The sequence below is a fragment of the Mastacembelus armatus genome, chromosome 15 (assembly GCF_900324485.2).
Source record: "Mastacembelus armatus chromosome 15, fMasArm1.2, whole genome shotgun sequence".
Taxonomy (NCBI): domain Eukaryota; kingdom Metazoa; phylum Chordata; class Actinopteri; order Synbranchiformes; family Mastacembelidae; genus Mastacembelus; species Mastacembelus armatus.
In genome coordinates, this window is record NC_046647.1 from 3,453,839 (window position 1) to 3,469,331 (window position 15,493).

A 15,493-nucleotide genomic window follows, 5' to 3' on the forward strand; every position below is an offset into this window, starting at 1 on the left:
AACAAGCACTTGCAATCGTGCTCACAGGCAATTTAGAGTTGTCAATTAATTTAACCCCAAAATGCATGTCTTTGGATTGTGTCACGATATTGTGGTGGGGAGATTAAACAGCGTCTCCTCTTCTCTCAGTTGCCTGAATGTCGACCCTCACGCCAAATTTTGTTTGAGCTGCATACTTTACCTGCAATTTGAAGTCTGCAGTATAGTGCTTTGTTTTGGTCACATTTTCGCTTGTGTTACACTAGAAATTAGAGTTTAGCGTGAGCATAAATGTTTTTACTTTTTTGCATTTCAATGTTACCTTCAATTGAGTCAAGAGTGCCAAGTGTCATCTAACGCTGGTGACTACTCGACAAAATTACTGTAAATATACACATATAAGTCAGTTTGCTGTATAAATTGCAGGACAGGCCAGGGATGAAAAAAAAAAGAGAGAGTGCAACCAGGGTGTCACCAGTGTGGGCCTTTAGGCAAGGTCCTTAGCACTACTGCCTTAATGCTACTCAACGCTACCTCATTACAAGTGAGCATTAGAAACAGTGTAGTCATAGTGGCTTGGGCGTCACCGAGGTCAACAAGTCCGCATCAGGCGCTAGGGAACCAGGGCAACCTGATGAGAAATGAGCTACTGGAATATGACACTCATGGACGAGTGCTGAGAATATAGAAAGAGGGAGAGGGGTTACATGAAGAGGATATGGGACCTATGGAAACTTCAAAACCCACCATATAGACTTGTAGCTCAGTGTTCCAACATTCATAAATGGCAACTGCTATCACAACTAGAGATTGAAGAGATACAACACAAATGCTACAGCAAGGGGGAGGTAGGATGAGAGGTCGGGGGGAAATTATGTCATCCCCACCCGAGATTGGGTACCAAGCCCCTATAACAACAAGCTCTCACAAGCTCAACACAAGAGCTGCTGACCTGAGATTGAAGATCATGAGTAAGCTGGACACCTGGAACCTCTGCAGCTGGTTACCAAGACTAGGTGAAGTGAAGTACCCTCTGAAAGTCTATTAGAAGATGTGAATGCAGCATTACTAACAATCCCCACTGTGACCATTACTGAGACCAACAAGCTGATATACACCACTGCAACCTTGAGATCCTTGAGATGTTTGGCCACAAGATAAACATTACCACCAAGGAGCAGTATCCTGCATGGAGGAGGCGGCTGTAGACAAAAATAAGGGCAACATGGGGAGAAGTTAGCCAAGTATCAGAACTGCAAAGAGGTGGTATGAAGAAGGAGTTGGGTAAGAAGTACAGCAAGCTGCCCATAGCCGAGGCCCTGGAGACTGCCAAGCAATGACTCACAGCCTCGGATACATGTCTAAAGAGCTACACTAGAGAAATAGAAGCATGGAGAATAAACAGGGTGTTCTCCACTGAACCATCCAAAATGTACACTCAGTGGTGGGTAATAACATGAGAGCAGACCCAAACACCAATGCTCAGTGGCTGGTGGACATGAGAGCAGACCACAGCAACCTCCCTTAATAGGACCCAGTAACCATCACAATGGTAGATATCCAAGAACATGTCTCAAGTCTGAAGGACTGGACAACAACGGGGCCTGACATGATCCACACCTACTGGCTAACTGCACTCCATGAGCACCTGGCAGTTTAAATGAAGCAGCTGCTAATGGATGGGACTCACCCTGAATGGCTAACTGAAGGCAAGACAATCTTGATCCTGCAAGACCCCCAAAAGGGAGCAGTCCTATCTCAACTACTATCCGATAACCTGTCTGTGCACAACTTGAAAGTTCCTGTCAGGCATCATAGTGGCTAAGATGAGTAAGCACATGGCTCAATACATGAGTGTGGCCCAGAAAGGAATGAGTAAGAACACCAGAGGAGCAAAAAATCAACTACTGGTAAATAAAGCAGTCACTCGAGACTGTAAGACCAGACAGACCAACCTGGATTGAAGAAAAGCCTATGACCCAATACCCCACACATGGATCCTGGAATGCTTGGAGCTATGCAACATCAATAGGACTCTAAGAATCTTGCACAAATCACTTGGAAAAGAAAGAGAAGGATGGTGTGCTATCAATCATCATGTTCCCTTCTTAGGCACCCAACCTCAATGGCATGAAAAGTCTTTGGGACATATTGGATTGGAGGGTTTGAAGCATGCAGCCAAAAAAAAAAAAATGCACTGTCAATGTCTCCAGACAATCTGGTCAGAGATTCTAGCGAGGTACTTTGAAAAACTCACAGCAAGAATGATTAGTTTGCAATGCTACAAATAAACCCAAATGTGGATATTTTCAGGAATCAAATGTCAGATGACTGGTACATTAAAATTGTTTTGTCTTGCTGTCCTAAGAAACAATAATGAAATCAAACATGCATTGTAAAAATTGGAATATTTCAAGGCATCTTCAGTAGATGATAGTGGGGGAAAAAAACAAAAAACTCTTTAATGGAAGAAACCTCCAACAGCAGGTTTTAAATTCTATTCTAAATTTTATGGGGACCCAAAAACGATGAGCCACTATAAAGTAAATATGATTTCTCTGGCTTGTTCCTGTCAAAACTTCCACTGCAGTAGATCAATGTCATGCTTTTTAGGGAGGTACAGGGACATCTTGATATTAACGAATAGTTACGAGTACTTCTGGCCATCTGCCACCAGCAATCTGCATTCTTCGTCCTTACATCTCCTCCTCCCTTTTTCAGCCCCATTTTGAGACAGAATATTCCCAATTTGCACATGCTATTGTGATTGTTTTGTTTCCTAATGTAATTTCACTAAAAGCCATACAAAATTTATATAAAAAGTCAAGATTCAATTTAATCTCTCTTTTTGAGCAGCTGCTGATATTTAATATTTATGTAGAAAATGAGACACTTTCTTCAATAAGAACCTGTTACTAAAATGTATGTTGCTTAGGGTTTTTTTTTTTGGTTTTTTTTTTACATTTGTAACAGAGAACAAGATTCAGTCTTTTCTTTGGTAATGGCTGACTTATTGATTGTTGACAGAGTGCCCGGAGCAGCTTCCAGCTTTGCTGCCTCCCCTCCAGTTCAGCGCACTCTCGCTTCCTGCTAGAGTCAGAGCCCATGGAGTCATCACTCTAGGTAAAGTTTATTTTCACTGACTAAGAAGCAGTGTTCATGATGGTGGATAGTCTCAACTGACATGAATTCCTGCTGATATATAGTAAAATAACGTAACTAACTCTTCTCTATTGGCATCTGTCTGGTTTAGCTAAACTGTGCCTGCAGCATGAGGATCTAGTCCAGAAGTACCTGCCAGTTTTTGCCAGGGAGTTAGAAGTTGGCACACAGGTTGCTGTGCGCAACAATGTGGTGGTGATTATGTGTGATCTGTGTGTGCGATATACCAACATCGTGGATCACTACATCCCCAACATCTCTGCCTGTTTACGAGACAGTGAAGCTGTCATCAGGGAGCAGACTCTCATCATGCTGACCAACCTTCTCCAGGTAAGATTATTCTACAAATTTTAAATTACACACTAAAAATAAACTCGTAACAAAGTATCTATGACTTTCAAAGTAACTTTGATTTTGTGTCCTGAAATTAGCACTAATTAGATAAATATTGGCTTAAACTTCAACACCATCATTTAAAACAACTTTCAGTATCATATAATATGTTTGCATTTTTAAAATCAAGAGATAACGTAAGACTTTGTCATTGTGTACAAAGCAATTTTGCTTGCAGATTTCAGGAAAGTAGCATATATAAATCAGGCTTGACAAAACAGCTATTACAGAAACAATTGCTGGTTGGGATGATGGAGGCTTCACCTCTGGAGAAGAAGCTGTTCCTCAGTCTGTTGGTTTGTGCTATAATGGCCTTGTTTCTCTCTCTTCTTTAAACAGTTTAACTAAGAATGAAAGCAATGGCTTGAGAAATATCTGACTGGTCATTAAAAGCTTTTAGTTGTCTAAATCACCAAATCAGGTGACAAAAAGGTTGTTACATTTTAATCTCTTAAATTTGTTTGAATTAACAAAATTATCTACACCAGTCTGGGATTCTTTTTTTATGCTGGTAAACTCCTCTGGTAATCTTTTAGCAGCGTGTCTTTTTTTTCTTTTTTAGGTCTATAGTCTGTATGCATATTGGGAGTTCTCGCAGCTTGTTCTTGACACATCATTTAGGTAGAATTTTTTTTCTTATGTCGTGTCCGATGGCTATAGTGTGACTGGGTCAGAAAGAAAGTGAAAATGTTGTCATTCCCACTTTTTCTGCTAGCAGTTGTCATAGCAATGGATAGTTTTGAGGAGGCAGAGGTGGTGAAGTATGAAAATCTTTATAACACATCTTGTAAGACATATAAAGACACACAAATGTCTAATAATTCGTGGAAAGTGGTAGCCCGAACATTGTGTATGGAGGAAAGCGTGTGTCATAAAAGATGGCGCTATCCGATATCTTATCTGCTGTATTGGAGTTTCTGTCAGATTCCTACAATGCTTGGTGTGTGTGAGACGTGTGTTGCAGTGGGAGGACTGTACTTGAGTTTCTCGTGGAATATGAAATGTCCTGGTGAGCACTAACTTTGTTCTTGTTCTTGCCACTTCGAGAAAACAAATTTCTCTGTTCTGTATATCAGCTTATCTCTTCTTGCCTTTGTTCTTATTCCCAGGAAGAATTTGTGAAATGGAAGGGTTCTCTCTTCTTTCGCTTCGTGGTGGCTTTGGTTGACCCAGATCCTGCCATTGCCAGGTAAATTATACTGTAAACAGACAGAAAAATTATGAATAAATAATTTTAAAATCTAGTAAATTTTAATATGACTTAATATAACATAAAGAGAATCCACTATAAAATCAATCATAAGTGTTTTGTGTTTTCTGTCCCAGTCTGTGTGAATACTGCCTCCTCCACTTGCTGTTGAAAAAGAACCCAGAAATGTTCAGTCAGCATTTCATCGAGTGTATCTTCCACTTCAATTCCTACAGCAAACACAAGTCATATAACAAGTTCCCTCAAAGTGAGAGGTAGGAAGCTGTGTATGACATTATTTTTGTGCCTCTATCCTCAGTGAGCAATGGGAGATTTTGAGCATGGAAAAATCTATTTTGCAAGCACATAAATCATATTTTGAAAAGAAATTCGAGCAAAAAATAATTTGGTTTGAGAGAGCAAAAATATACTCTGTGCTCAATAGATAAAGGCAAACATACAAATATCCATATGAATGTGCAATAACTGCTCTTGCTCAGTTTTCCTCTGTGGAATCAGAAAATCAGACGTCACTCCCCTGGACTTCTTTCTATGGGGTTATGTTAAAGATATCGTGTATCAAACAAAGATACAGGACTTCACTGATCTAAAGCAAAAGATCACTGATGCCGTTGCCACCTGTAGGCTATGCTACAATGAACATGGCAAGAAATCGAGTACTGTGTTGATGTGCTTCGTGCAACTAATGGTGCCCATATAGAGGTGTATTAAATGAGGCAAAAAAAAAAAACTTCAATATCTACTCATTTTATAATAATTTCCACATATTTGTCTGTTCATTTGCTTTTGTAATAACTTTTTTTTTAATTGTTAAGAGACTTTATGGACACCCTGTATATCGTATTTTATGAACCTTTATGCCATTTTATTCAATTTCAATTCAATTTATTTATATAGCACCAAATCACAATCCAAAAAAAAGTAAAAAACCCAACAATTCCCTTATGAGCAAGCACTTGGTGACAGTGGAGAGGAAACACTCCCTTTAACGGAAGAAAAAACCTCCAGCAGAACCAGGCTCAGTTTGGGTGGCCATCTGCCTCGACCAGCTGGGGTGAGTGGATAGAGGAGAGAGAAAAGAACAGCAACAATAAACAACAAATAGACACTGCAGGTTGGTGGGGCCAGTAACTACAGTCTGTTTGTTTACATTTGTTTGTACATTAGCTTGCAAACTAGCGGTTAGCTATGTTGGTACTTTGCTAATGCTGGCTAATGTAAAGTTACGTCAAAAAGCAGCTACGATAGCTAAACTACTGTCAAGGTAGTTTACAAACTAGGCAACTGATTATTTTATTCCAACACCCGTTGGCATACATCAAATTTGATAACCTAATGTGGTTCTCACTCAAGCTGAATAATTTTTCGATTGGATATAGTTTTTCGAAATATAATTTGTGCTTGCAAAATATATCTTTCCATGCTCAAAATCTCCCATTGCTTGCTCAGGATAGAGGCACAAAAATAACAGCATAGCTGTGGGGGTATAATTTGTCAATTCAATGATGCTTTTTTTTTTTTTTTTTTTTTTTTTTCCATTTCTGTTGTATATGTTTTGTTCAATCTATGCAGAGAAAAGGTTCAGTTCTCTCTCAAAGGAGCTCAACACAGTGAGAAGCGTTTTCTGATCTACCGCTTCCTGTTGAAATACATCACAGATGCCCAGCGCATTATCCTCACCCACAAGATAAATCAGACTGTCTTAGGTGAGCATTGGGGGAGGGGCACTAACAAATTATTAATTAATAAATTATTTCTCCGCCTTTATATTCTACTCTGCTCCGTCTGGATAAGCACACCTTGAAAAGGGGATATGATAGAATAAGAGTCATGGAGCAGGACAGTAAAATGCTTATAGGATGTGCATGCTATCTGGTTTATGCCTTTCTTTTTGGGAGGACAGGAGCAAAATGTGGTAATGGTCGAGAAAATACTGTACAGATCGGAAAGTTAAACCAATCAATCAACCTTTTGATTTTATAGCACTATTCACACAGTTACGTAAAACATATTGTAAACAATAGTACAGAAATATAAATAAATCAAGAAGATAAAACAGTGAACTAAAACACCAACCAAAGCTAAAAAAAAACACTCATAGAACCAAAGAAGTCTGATCCATATGTTTTTGTATCCTTGGTGATGAAAAGGGTGTCTTCTGAATGCTTAATATCTTTCTTAAAATATCTCTCTGTAAATTCAGGACTTTTAACAAGTAACAATTTAGGTTTAGTGCAGTGTTGGTATTAAAAAAAAAAAAAAAAACCCTTTGAAAAAGCTTGCCTTTCCTATCCCAGCATGCTTTGCAGATGAGGAATTACCTCTGGATGCAGATGGTGCTGAAATTTTGTCAGAGACCTTCAATATCTTGAGTCTGAAGGAGATGAAGTTGCAAGTGACATGCACTCCAGCAGGAGGGGCTGCAGGAGAGGAGCCAGAGGAGGAGAACATGCATACTATGGCTAAGGCTGTCTTGCAGGCCGCACAGAAAAAGGTGGTGTCACAGGTGAGCAATGCAGCCAATATTACCTGAGAAGTGTTGAAAAAATACATAATTTTACTTAACAATAATGTTTATTTTTGTTTATTTGTTTTTGAATTTTGGTTTCCTGGATTACCCTATCAAAAGTCAAAGGTACCTTTGACTGTAAATCATTGTTACAAACACATATCTTCTTTTCTGTGTGGAAAATGACACATAGATGGGTTTATGAGCTCTTCAGCAACTGGGTGTGTAGAAAACAAAGCGGAGTCACTGAGAGTTTGTAATGTGACACAGACTTGTACAGTAAACTGCTCTAATTGTTCAGAGGATGCCTGTAAAATGTTCAGCAACCCAATGGGAAAACATTATTTCTAGCTGAAGAGAAAACTGCCTGTAAGCAGTAAACATTTAATTCAGTTTATTTATAGAATACCCAATCACAATAAAAGTGTATAATTTCAATGCATTTCACATAGACCTAAACCTTAATAACTGTAATATAGAGAAAAACCCAACAAATCACTCTAGAGTAAGCACTAGGCAACAGAAGGTGGTGAAAAACTCACTTTAAAAGAAAAAACTTCAAACAGAGCCAAGATCAGGTTGATCATCTGTCATGATCAGTTGGCTTTACTGGAGAGGGAAGAGAGAAATGAACAGTATCTTTACAGGTTGGACTATGGTGACTATGGTGTTCTATACATCCTGACCATGGTGTTCAAAGATGCTTTACCCTTAATCAACAAATGTACTTATAATAGACCATATTAATATATTTTTAGTAACACTATGTACTACAGACTTTTAAGATTGCTGTAATCAAACCTCTACTCACAAGCCTACTCTTGATCTAGCTGCTTTAGCTAATTATAGCAAATATCCAGTGTCCCCTTTATTTCTGAAAGCCATGGAAAAGCTGTATGGCTGTATTTGTAAAGTTATGTATGTATGGCTTAGACTAAATTATAGTACAGAAACAACACTGGTAAAAGTCAACAATGATCTCATATAATTTATTGTTTCTATAATTGTCCTATTAGATCTGAGTGCTGCAATTAACACTACTGATCATATTTTATCACATTGACTGGAATAAGTAATTGGAAATAAGGGAAGAGAGAGGAATAGAAAGCAAAAATGGTGACATGCTGTATGAGTTGTGAAGTACAAATTGAATTTTGAAACTTATTTATTCAGTGTTCATTATTCTGGGTTTTTTGTTTTGAGCCACTGAATCTCCAGTGAGTTAACACACTTAGCATGCTAAGCTTAGCAGGTTAAATGAATGGTGTAGTTCTTTTAGGTTTGTGTCTTGAATTTGTGTACGCACAGCATTTTTTTTTTTTTTTTTTTTTGTTAAATATTAAAGAAGCTCATAGTTATCACTTAATAGCCAAAGGAATATTAGACTCACCAGAGCCATGACCTTTAGGTCACTTTTAGGTCATACAGGAAACCTGGGGTTGTTCTTGTTTTCCTCTCTTAATAGTAAAAATGTTACATGCTGTTGTGGAAAGTGTTTTTTTTTTTTTTTTTCATATTCCCACATTTTTTATTAAAATCTATTTACTATATTATAGTAAAATTCGTATAAATTAGTGGAACAGTACTTATTTTTCAGCTGTCAAAATGTCTACTTTAAGGTGTGAATTTATTTGTACTGAGAATATAACTTATCCTGTTTCACTACTTTAAGAGACACAACAGTTTCGAGCGTTTTAAGCCATGAGGCAGCAGCACCATCAACACAAAAAACTAATTTGTGTGTAAGCAAAGTTAAAGTGGTTGCCCTCCACTGTGTCCCCATAAGGTATTAAGTAAATTAAGGGTCACCAACCAGTGCCCTTGAGCTCTACTATTCCCCTTTTCCAGCTATCTCTGCCCTACACACTGCTCATTACCTGGTTCAGGGTTGTTCAACTAATCAGAAAGAGGAAGGGACAGGGATAGTTGGAAAATATTAAGGAATGGTCAGACAATGCGAAATGAGAAAAAACTCGTTCAGTCTTTTTTATTTATTTAGTTTTTTTTTTTTATTAGGTTTAATTAAATAATTTTTGATTACAATTTAGGTGATCAATGAGCAGACGCTAGGCACCTATCTTCACCTCACCTCAGTGACTGTACACAACTGTGTGTTATTAAATCTAGCAAACCAGCTAATCGAATAAAGTAAATTGAAATTACCTGAAGGGCAGCATGGTGGATTAGTGGTTAGCACTGTTGCCTCACAGCAAGAATGGACCTTTCTGTGTGGAGTTTGCATGTTCTCCCTGTCCTCGCATGAGTTTACTCCGGGTATATCCCTAAACATGCATGTTAGCTTGATTGGTGACTCTAAATAGCCCATAGGAGTAAGTGTGAGTGTGTGGTTGTTTGTCTTTGTGTGGCCCTGTGATGGACTGATGACCTGTCCAGGGTGTACCCCTGCCTTTCACCCAAAGAGAGCTGGGATAGGCTCCAGCAGATCCCTGTGACCCTGGTAAAGAATAAACGGGTATTGGTAATGGATGGATGGAAATTACCTGAAGTCACATTTCTCCTCTAAAGCACTTGTGCTATATTAACATCCTGTTCAGGCCCAGGCAGTCAAGGTCAGTCAAATTGGAGATGTTCATTACTTACCTTTAATCTGTAATCCACAATACTGAAAAAAGTAATGACATGCTTTACTAACTACTTTATTATTTATGTGGATCAGCACTGCAGGTGAGTCAGTGCAGGTGCTATGTTGGATGTACAGCTGACTTCCTATTAGAACTTGGCAGCTATTAGGGTTATACAATTTTGTGGCGCTTTCAGGTGAGCTCATCTCAGCTTTCTGCTTTGATCCACAGGTCCAGAAGAAGACTTTCATAGAGAACACAGTTCCTCTCATCATTAGTTTGAAGAGCCTGCTTGAGCAGAAACACTCCCCTGTCCTCAGAGATCTCATGGCCTACCTTCAGGTTTCTGCATATTACTTAATGAATTGGTGTGCAGAATGTATTATCAGCATATATCAGGCAGCATTAGGACTGCTGTACTCATAGTGCGTTAAAATGTTGAGTCTTACTCATGTACAACAAATTGCAATGCATCATGCCATCTATACTCATGCATTTCTTTATAAACAGGCCCTCTGATTCCACCTCAGTGCTAGACTGTAACCCCAACCCTACTACTTTAACTCCAAACTGTGTACACTAACCCTGATACAAAAGTAGATACTAGCACAGCTTTTAACAACACTATACTTTTAAAGCCTTAAACCTAATCATGCTTGTATTTTGTGTGGCCCTGATATTGCTTTTTCAACAATGAATGTTGATGCAGGGAAAGTGCAGCCACTAAAACGGAGGGAAAGTCTTTCTTTTCCCTTGTGACACTTCTCCATGCATGACATTGTCATTATTCTGATCAGGTGACAATGCAGGACTATCGTAATGAGGTTAAGGAGTTTTTCTCAGAAGACAAGCACCTGGCAGCTGAAGTGGAATTTGCTCTGAAGATGACTGAGAAGGAGGCCATGAAGGAACAGATGCACAACTGCACCCTGAAAGGAGATGCAAAGACTACCACTGCACAGGTCAGGATACAGTCTATAATGTGACTAAGTGTTGGTACCCTTCTACTGTACCTTTAAAACAGAAAAACCCAATTTCTCTGAAAGACATTGAATGTGACATAAAGATATGTATGCAAAGTCTATTTACATATAAATATTCTTGATGGTAACAGCAAATGTTCACATTTTTTACCTTGCTATTAATGCAGACTGTACATCCACTTATGTGAGACTATGCCTGCATCACACCATTGGGTTATAATACATATACCAAATCACAATACAATTATCTCAAGGCACTTTACATAGATGAAGCTTATGATTAAGCACTTGACGACAGTGGAGAGGAACTCTTTTAACAGAAGAAACCTCCAGCAGAACCGTTTGGACAGCAATCTGCCTTGACCGGTTTGGGTGATTGAATAGAGAACAGATAAAAGAACAGCAACAATAAACAACAAACACTAGGTAATGAGCAAAGACTGGGTGCTGGTTCCACAGGAGGGGAGCTTGATAGTTAAAAGTTCTGCCGCCCCTTCTATTTTTGGAAACTAGGAATTGTAAGCAGATCTGCACTCTGAAAGAAAATTGCTCTATTGGGATGATAGGGTACCATGAGAAAGTCCAGTCGTGAAATTTCCTCTCCTTAATATTCTAGTCAACTGTCAGTGGTATTATAACAAAGTGGAAGCGATTGGGAATGACAGCAACTCAGCCACGAAGTGGGAGGCCACATAAAATGACAGAGCGGGCTCAGCGGATGTTGAGGCGCATAGTGCGCAGAGATCACCAACTTTCTGCAGAGTCAATCGCTACAGACCTCCAAACTTCACATGGCCTTCAGATTAGCTCAAGGGCAGTGTGTAGAGAGCTTTGTGGAATGGGTTACCAAGGCTGAGCAGCTGCCATACATCACCAAGTGCAATGCAAAGTGTCGGATGCAGTAGTGTAAAGCATGCCGCCACTGGACTCTAGAGCAGTGGAGACGCGTTCTCTGGAGTGATGAATCACGCTTCTCCATCTGGCAATCTGATGGATGAGTCTGGGTTTGGAGGTTGCCAGGAGAACGGTACTTGTCTGACTGCATTGTGCCAACTGTGAAGTTTGGTGGAGGGGGGGATTATGGTGTGGGGTTGTTTTTCAAGAGCTGGGCTTGGCCCCTTATTCTCAATGAAAGGAATTCTGAATGCTTCAGCATACCAAGAGATTTTGGACAATTCGATGCTCCCAACTTTGTGGGAACAGCTTGGGGATGGTCCCTTCCTGTTTCAACATGACTGCACACCAGTGCACAAAGCAAGGTGCATAAAGACATGGATGAGCGAGTTTGGTGTGGAAGAACTTGACTGGCCTGCACAGAGTCCTGACCTCAACCCGATAGAACACCTTTGGGATGAATTAGAGTGAAGAATGTGAGCCAGGCCTAAAGGCGTCTAAAGGCAGATGAGCAATATAGTGTATGTTCATGTGTCTAACTTCATCCTGGTTCATACAGACAGATGCTGAGGTAACTGGCAAGACAGAAGATGGAGGACTTGGAGTTCCAATTGCTTGTTAACTTCTCTTCGTGCTTCCTTGATCTTGTTTTTCAACCTTTCTAAATGGTGGATACTGCTTCTGCTTTAGTTCATCTTGTTCATGTGAAAGCCAAGCATCTCAAGGATGCAGGATGTAGTGTATATCTGCTTGTTGGTGTCAGTGATGGTACCCATATGCTTGTTTTGTAGTGCTGCATTCTTGTCTTCTAGCAGACTTTTGGAAGCGACTGCACTGGAGGTTCTCATTATCCATTCTTGCCATGATCTTCAATCTCGGGTCAGCTGCTCTTGTGTTGAGCTTGCAGGTTACCACTGGGACTTGGTACCCAATCTCAGAGTGTGAGGTTTATGATGACAACCCCCCTTTGACCTGTTGTCCAGGCTCCCTCTTGCCTGTGTTGTACCTCGCAAATTTCCAGTTGTGACAGCAGGTGCTTCTTGCAGATGTTGTTACAGAGTTACTAGTTGTTTTGATGTTAGATTTTCAGATTTAATGTTTCCATATGTCCCACATCCAGTGCCTGTAACCTTGCTTATCTACTCGTGTAGTGGCATTGCAACAGTTTCCTGTTCTTAGCTCTTGTCCAGGAATGTCTCAATGTTGTTCCAGTAGCCCACTCCTCATACGATTATACTGGTTCCCCAACAACTGATGCAGGTGTTGGTGATCCAGGAGACGTCTGAGCCAGCGTGACTCTTTCTCATGTCTCTCATATTGGAGGTAGGCAGGTCTTAGAACCTCAGTTTCAGTGAAGGGTGGCAATCTTAATATAATATATATATATGGTCATTACCTAGTGTTTGTTGTTTAATATAATATATATATATATATACAGTGGGTACGGAAAGTATTCAGACCCCTTTAAAGTTTTCACTCTTTGTGTCATTGTAGCCATTTGCCAAAATCAAAAAAGTTCATTTTATTTCTCATTAATGTACACTCAGCACCCCATCTTGACAGAAAAAAACAGAAATGTAGAAATTTTTGCAAATTTATTAAAAAAGAAAAACTGAAATATCACATGGTCATAAGTATTCAGACCCTTTGCAGTGACACTCATATTTAACTCACATGCTGTCCATTTCTTCTGATCCTCCTTGAGATGGTTCTGCTCCTTCATTGGAGTCCAGCTGTGTTTAATTAAACTGATTGGACTTGATTAGGAAAGGCACACACCTGTCTATATAAGACCTTACAGCTCACAGTGCATGTCAGAGCAAATGAGAATCATGAGGTCGAAGGAACTGCCCAAGGAGCTCAGAGACAGAATTGTGGCAAGGCACAGATCTGGCCAAGGTTACAAAAGAATTTCTGCAGCACTCAAGGTTCCTAAGAGCACAGTGGCCTCCATAATCCACAAATGGAAAAAGTTTGGGACGACCAGAACTCTTCCTAGACCTGGCCGTCCAGCCAAACTGAGCAGTCGTGGGAGAAGAGCCTTGGTGAGAGACGTAAAGAAGAACCCAAAGATCACTGTGGCTGAGCTCCAGAGATGCAGTAGGGAGATGGGAGAAAGTTCCACAAAGTCAACTATCACTGCAGCCCTCCACCAGTCGGGGCTTTATGGCAGAGTGGCCCGACGGAAGCCTCTCCTCAGTGCAAGACACATGAAAGCCTGCATAGAGTTTGCCAAAAAACACATGAAGGACTCCCAGACTATGAGAAATAAATTTCTCTGGTCTGATGAGACCAAGATTGAACTTTTTGGCGTTAATTCTAAGCGGTATGTGTGGAGAAAACCAGGCACTGCTCATCACCTGCCCAATACAATCCCTACAGTGAAACATGGTGGTGGGAGCATCATGTTGTGGGGGTGTTTTTCAGCTGCAGGGACAGGACGACTGGTTGCAATTGAAGGAAAGATGAATGTGGCCAAGTACAGAGATATCCTGGAAGAAAACCTCTTCCAGAGTGCTCAGGACCTCAGACTGGGCCGAAGGTTTACCTTTCAACAGGACAATGACCCTAAGCACACAGTTAAAATAACAAAGGAGTGGCTTCGGAACAACTCTGTGACCGTTCTTGACTGGCCCAGCCAAAGCCCTGACCTAAACCCAATTGAGCATCTCTGGAGAGACCTGAAAATGGCTGTCCACCAACGTTCACCATCCAACCTGACAGAACTGGAGAGGATCTGCAAGGAAGAATGGCAGAGGATCCCCAAATCCAAGTGTGAAAAACTTGTGGCATCATTCCCAAGAAGACTCATGGCTGTACTAGCTCAAAAGGGTGCTTCTACTCAATACTGAGCACAGGGTCTGAATACTTATGACCATGTGATATTTCAGTTTTTCTTTTTTAATAAATTTGCAAAAATTTCTACATTTCTGGTTTTTTCTGTCAAGATGGGGTGCTGAGTGTACATTAATGAGAAATAAAATGAACTTTTTTGATTTTGGCAAATGGCTGCAATGACACAAAGAGTGAAAAATTTAAAGGGGTCTGAATACTTTCCGTACCCACTGTATATATATTATATTATATATATATATATATATATATAATATGCTCGAGATTGGGTCGCAATAACAACAAGCCCCCACAAGTTCAACACAAGAGAAGCTGAGATTGAAGATCATGAGTAAGCTGAACACCTGGGACCTCCGCAGCCAGTTACCAAGACTAAGTGAAGTTACCCTCTGAATGTATACTACAAGATGTGAATGCAATATTATGAATTATCCCCAATATGACCATCACTGAGCTCAACAAGCTGATATACACCATGGCAACAGAGATCCTCGAGATGTTTTGTCACAAGATAAATATCACCACTAAGGTGCAGCATCCTGCATGAAGAAGTAGGTTGGAGACAAAAATAAGGGCATCATGGAGAGAAGTTAGTTACTGCCAAGAAATGACTCACAGCCCTGGCCACACACCTGAAGAGGTACACCAGAGAAGCAAGGAGATAAAATAGGGTGTTCTCCACTGAACCATCCAAAGTGTCCTCTCAGTGACAGGATAACATGAGAGCAGACCCACCAAGGCTGGAGACTGAACAATACTAAAAAAAAAAACATATAAGAGAAGGAGGCATCACATAACACCAATGCTCAATGGCTGGAGGACATGAGAACAGACAGGACCCAGTAACCATTACAATGGCTGATATCCAAGAAAAGGTCTTCAAGCCGATTGTACAAGTCTCCATCAAGTGCGGAATCTACCAAGGCGA

General features: G+C 40.1%; 1 protein-coding gene across 3 annotated transcripts in view; it reads left to right on the forward strand.

The window, feature by feature from the left end:
- The window catches only part of ncapd3 (non-SMC condensin II complex, subunit D3), a 58,981-nt gene that overhangs the window by 28,098 nt on the left and 15,390 nt on the right, over positions 1-15,493 (forward strand). For all 3 annotated transcript variants that reach the window (XR_003295818.2, XM_026309002.2, XM_026309003.2), the window contains exons 22-29: positions 3,007-3,102; positions 3,233-3,471; positions 4,644-4,723; positions 4,861-4,998; positions 6,317-6,450; positions 7,042-7,250; positions 10,067-10,177; positions 10,633-10,797. Coding sequence is in view for 2 of the 3 variants with exons in the window: in XM_026309002.2 (XP_026164787.1) it covers positions 3,007-3,102; positions 3,233-3,471; positions 4,644-4,723; positions 4,861-4,998; positions 6,317-6,450; positions 7,042-7,250; positions 10,067-10,177; positions 10,633-10,797 (1,172 nt within the window). In the remaining variant the exon portion in view is untranslated. The remainder of the gene's footprint in view (positions 1-3,006; positions 3,103-3,232; positions 3,472-4,643; positions 4,724-4,860; positions 4,999-6,316; positions 6,451-7,041; positions 7,251-10,066; positions 10,178-10,632; positions 10,798-15,493) is intronic.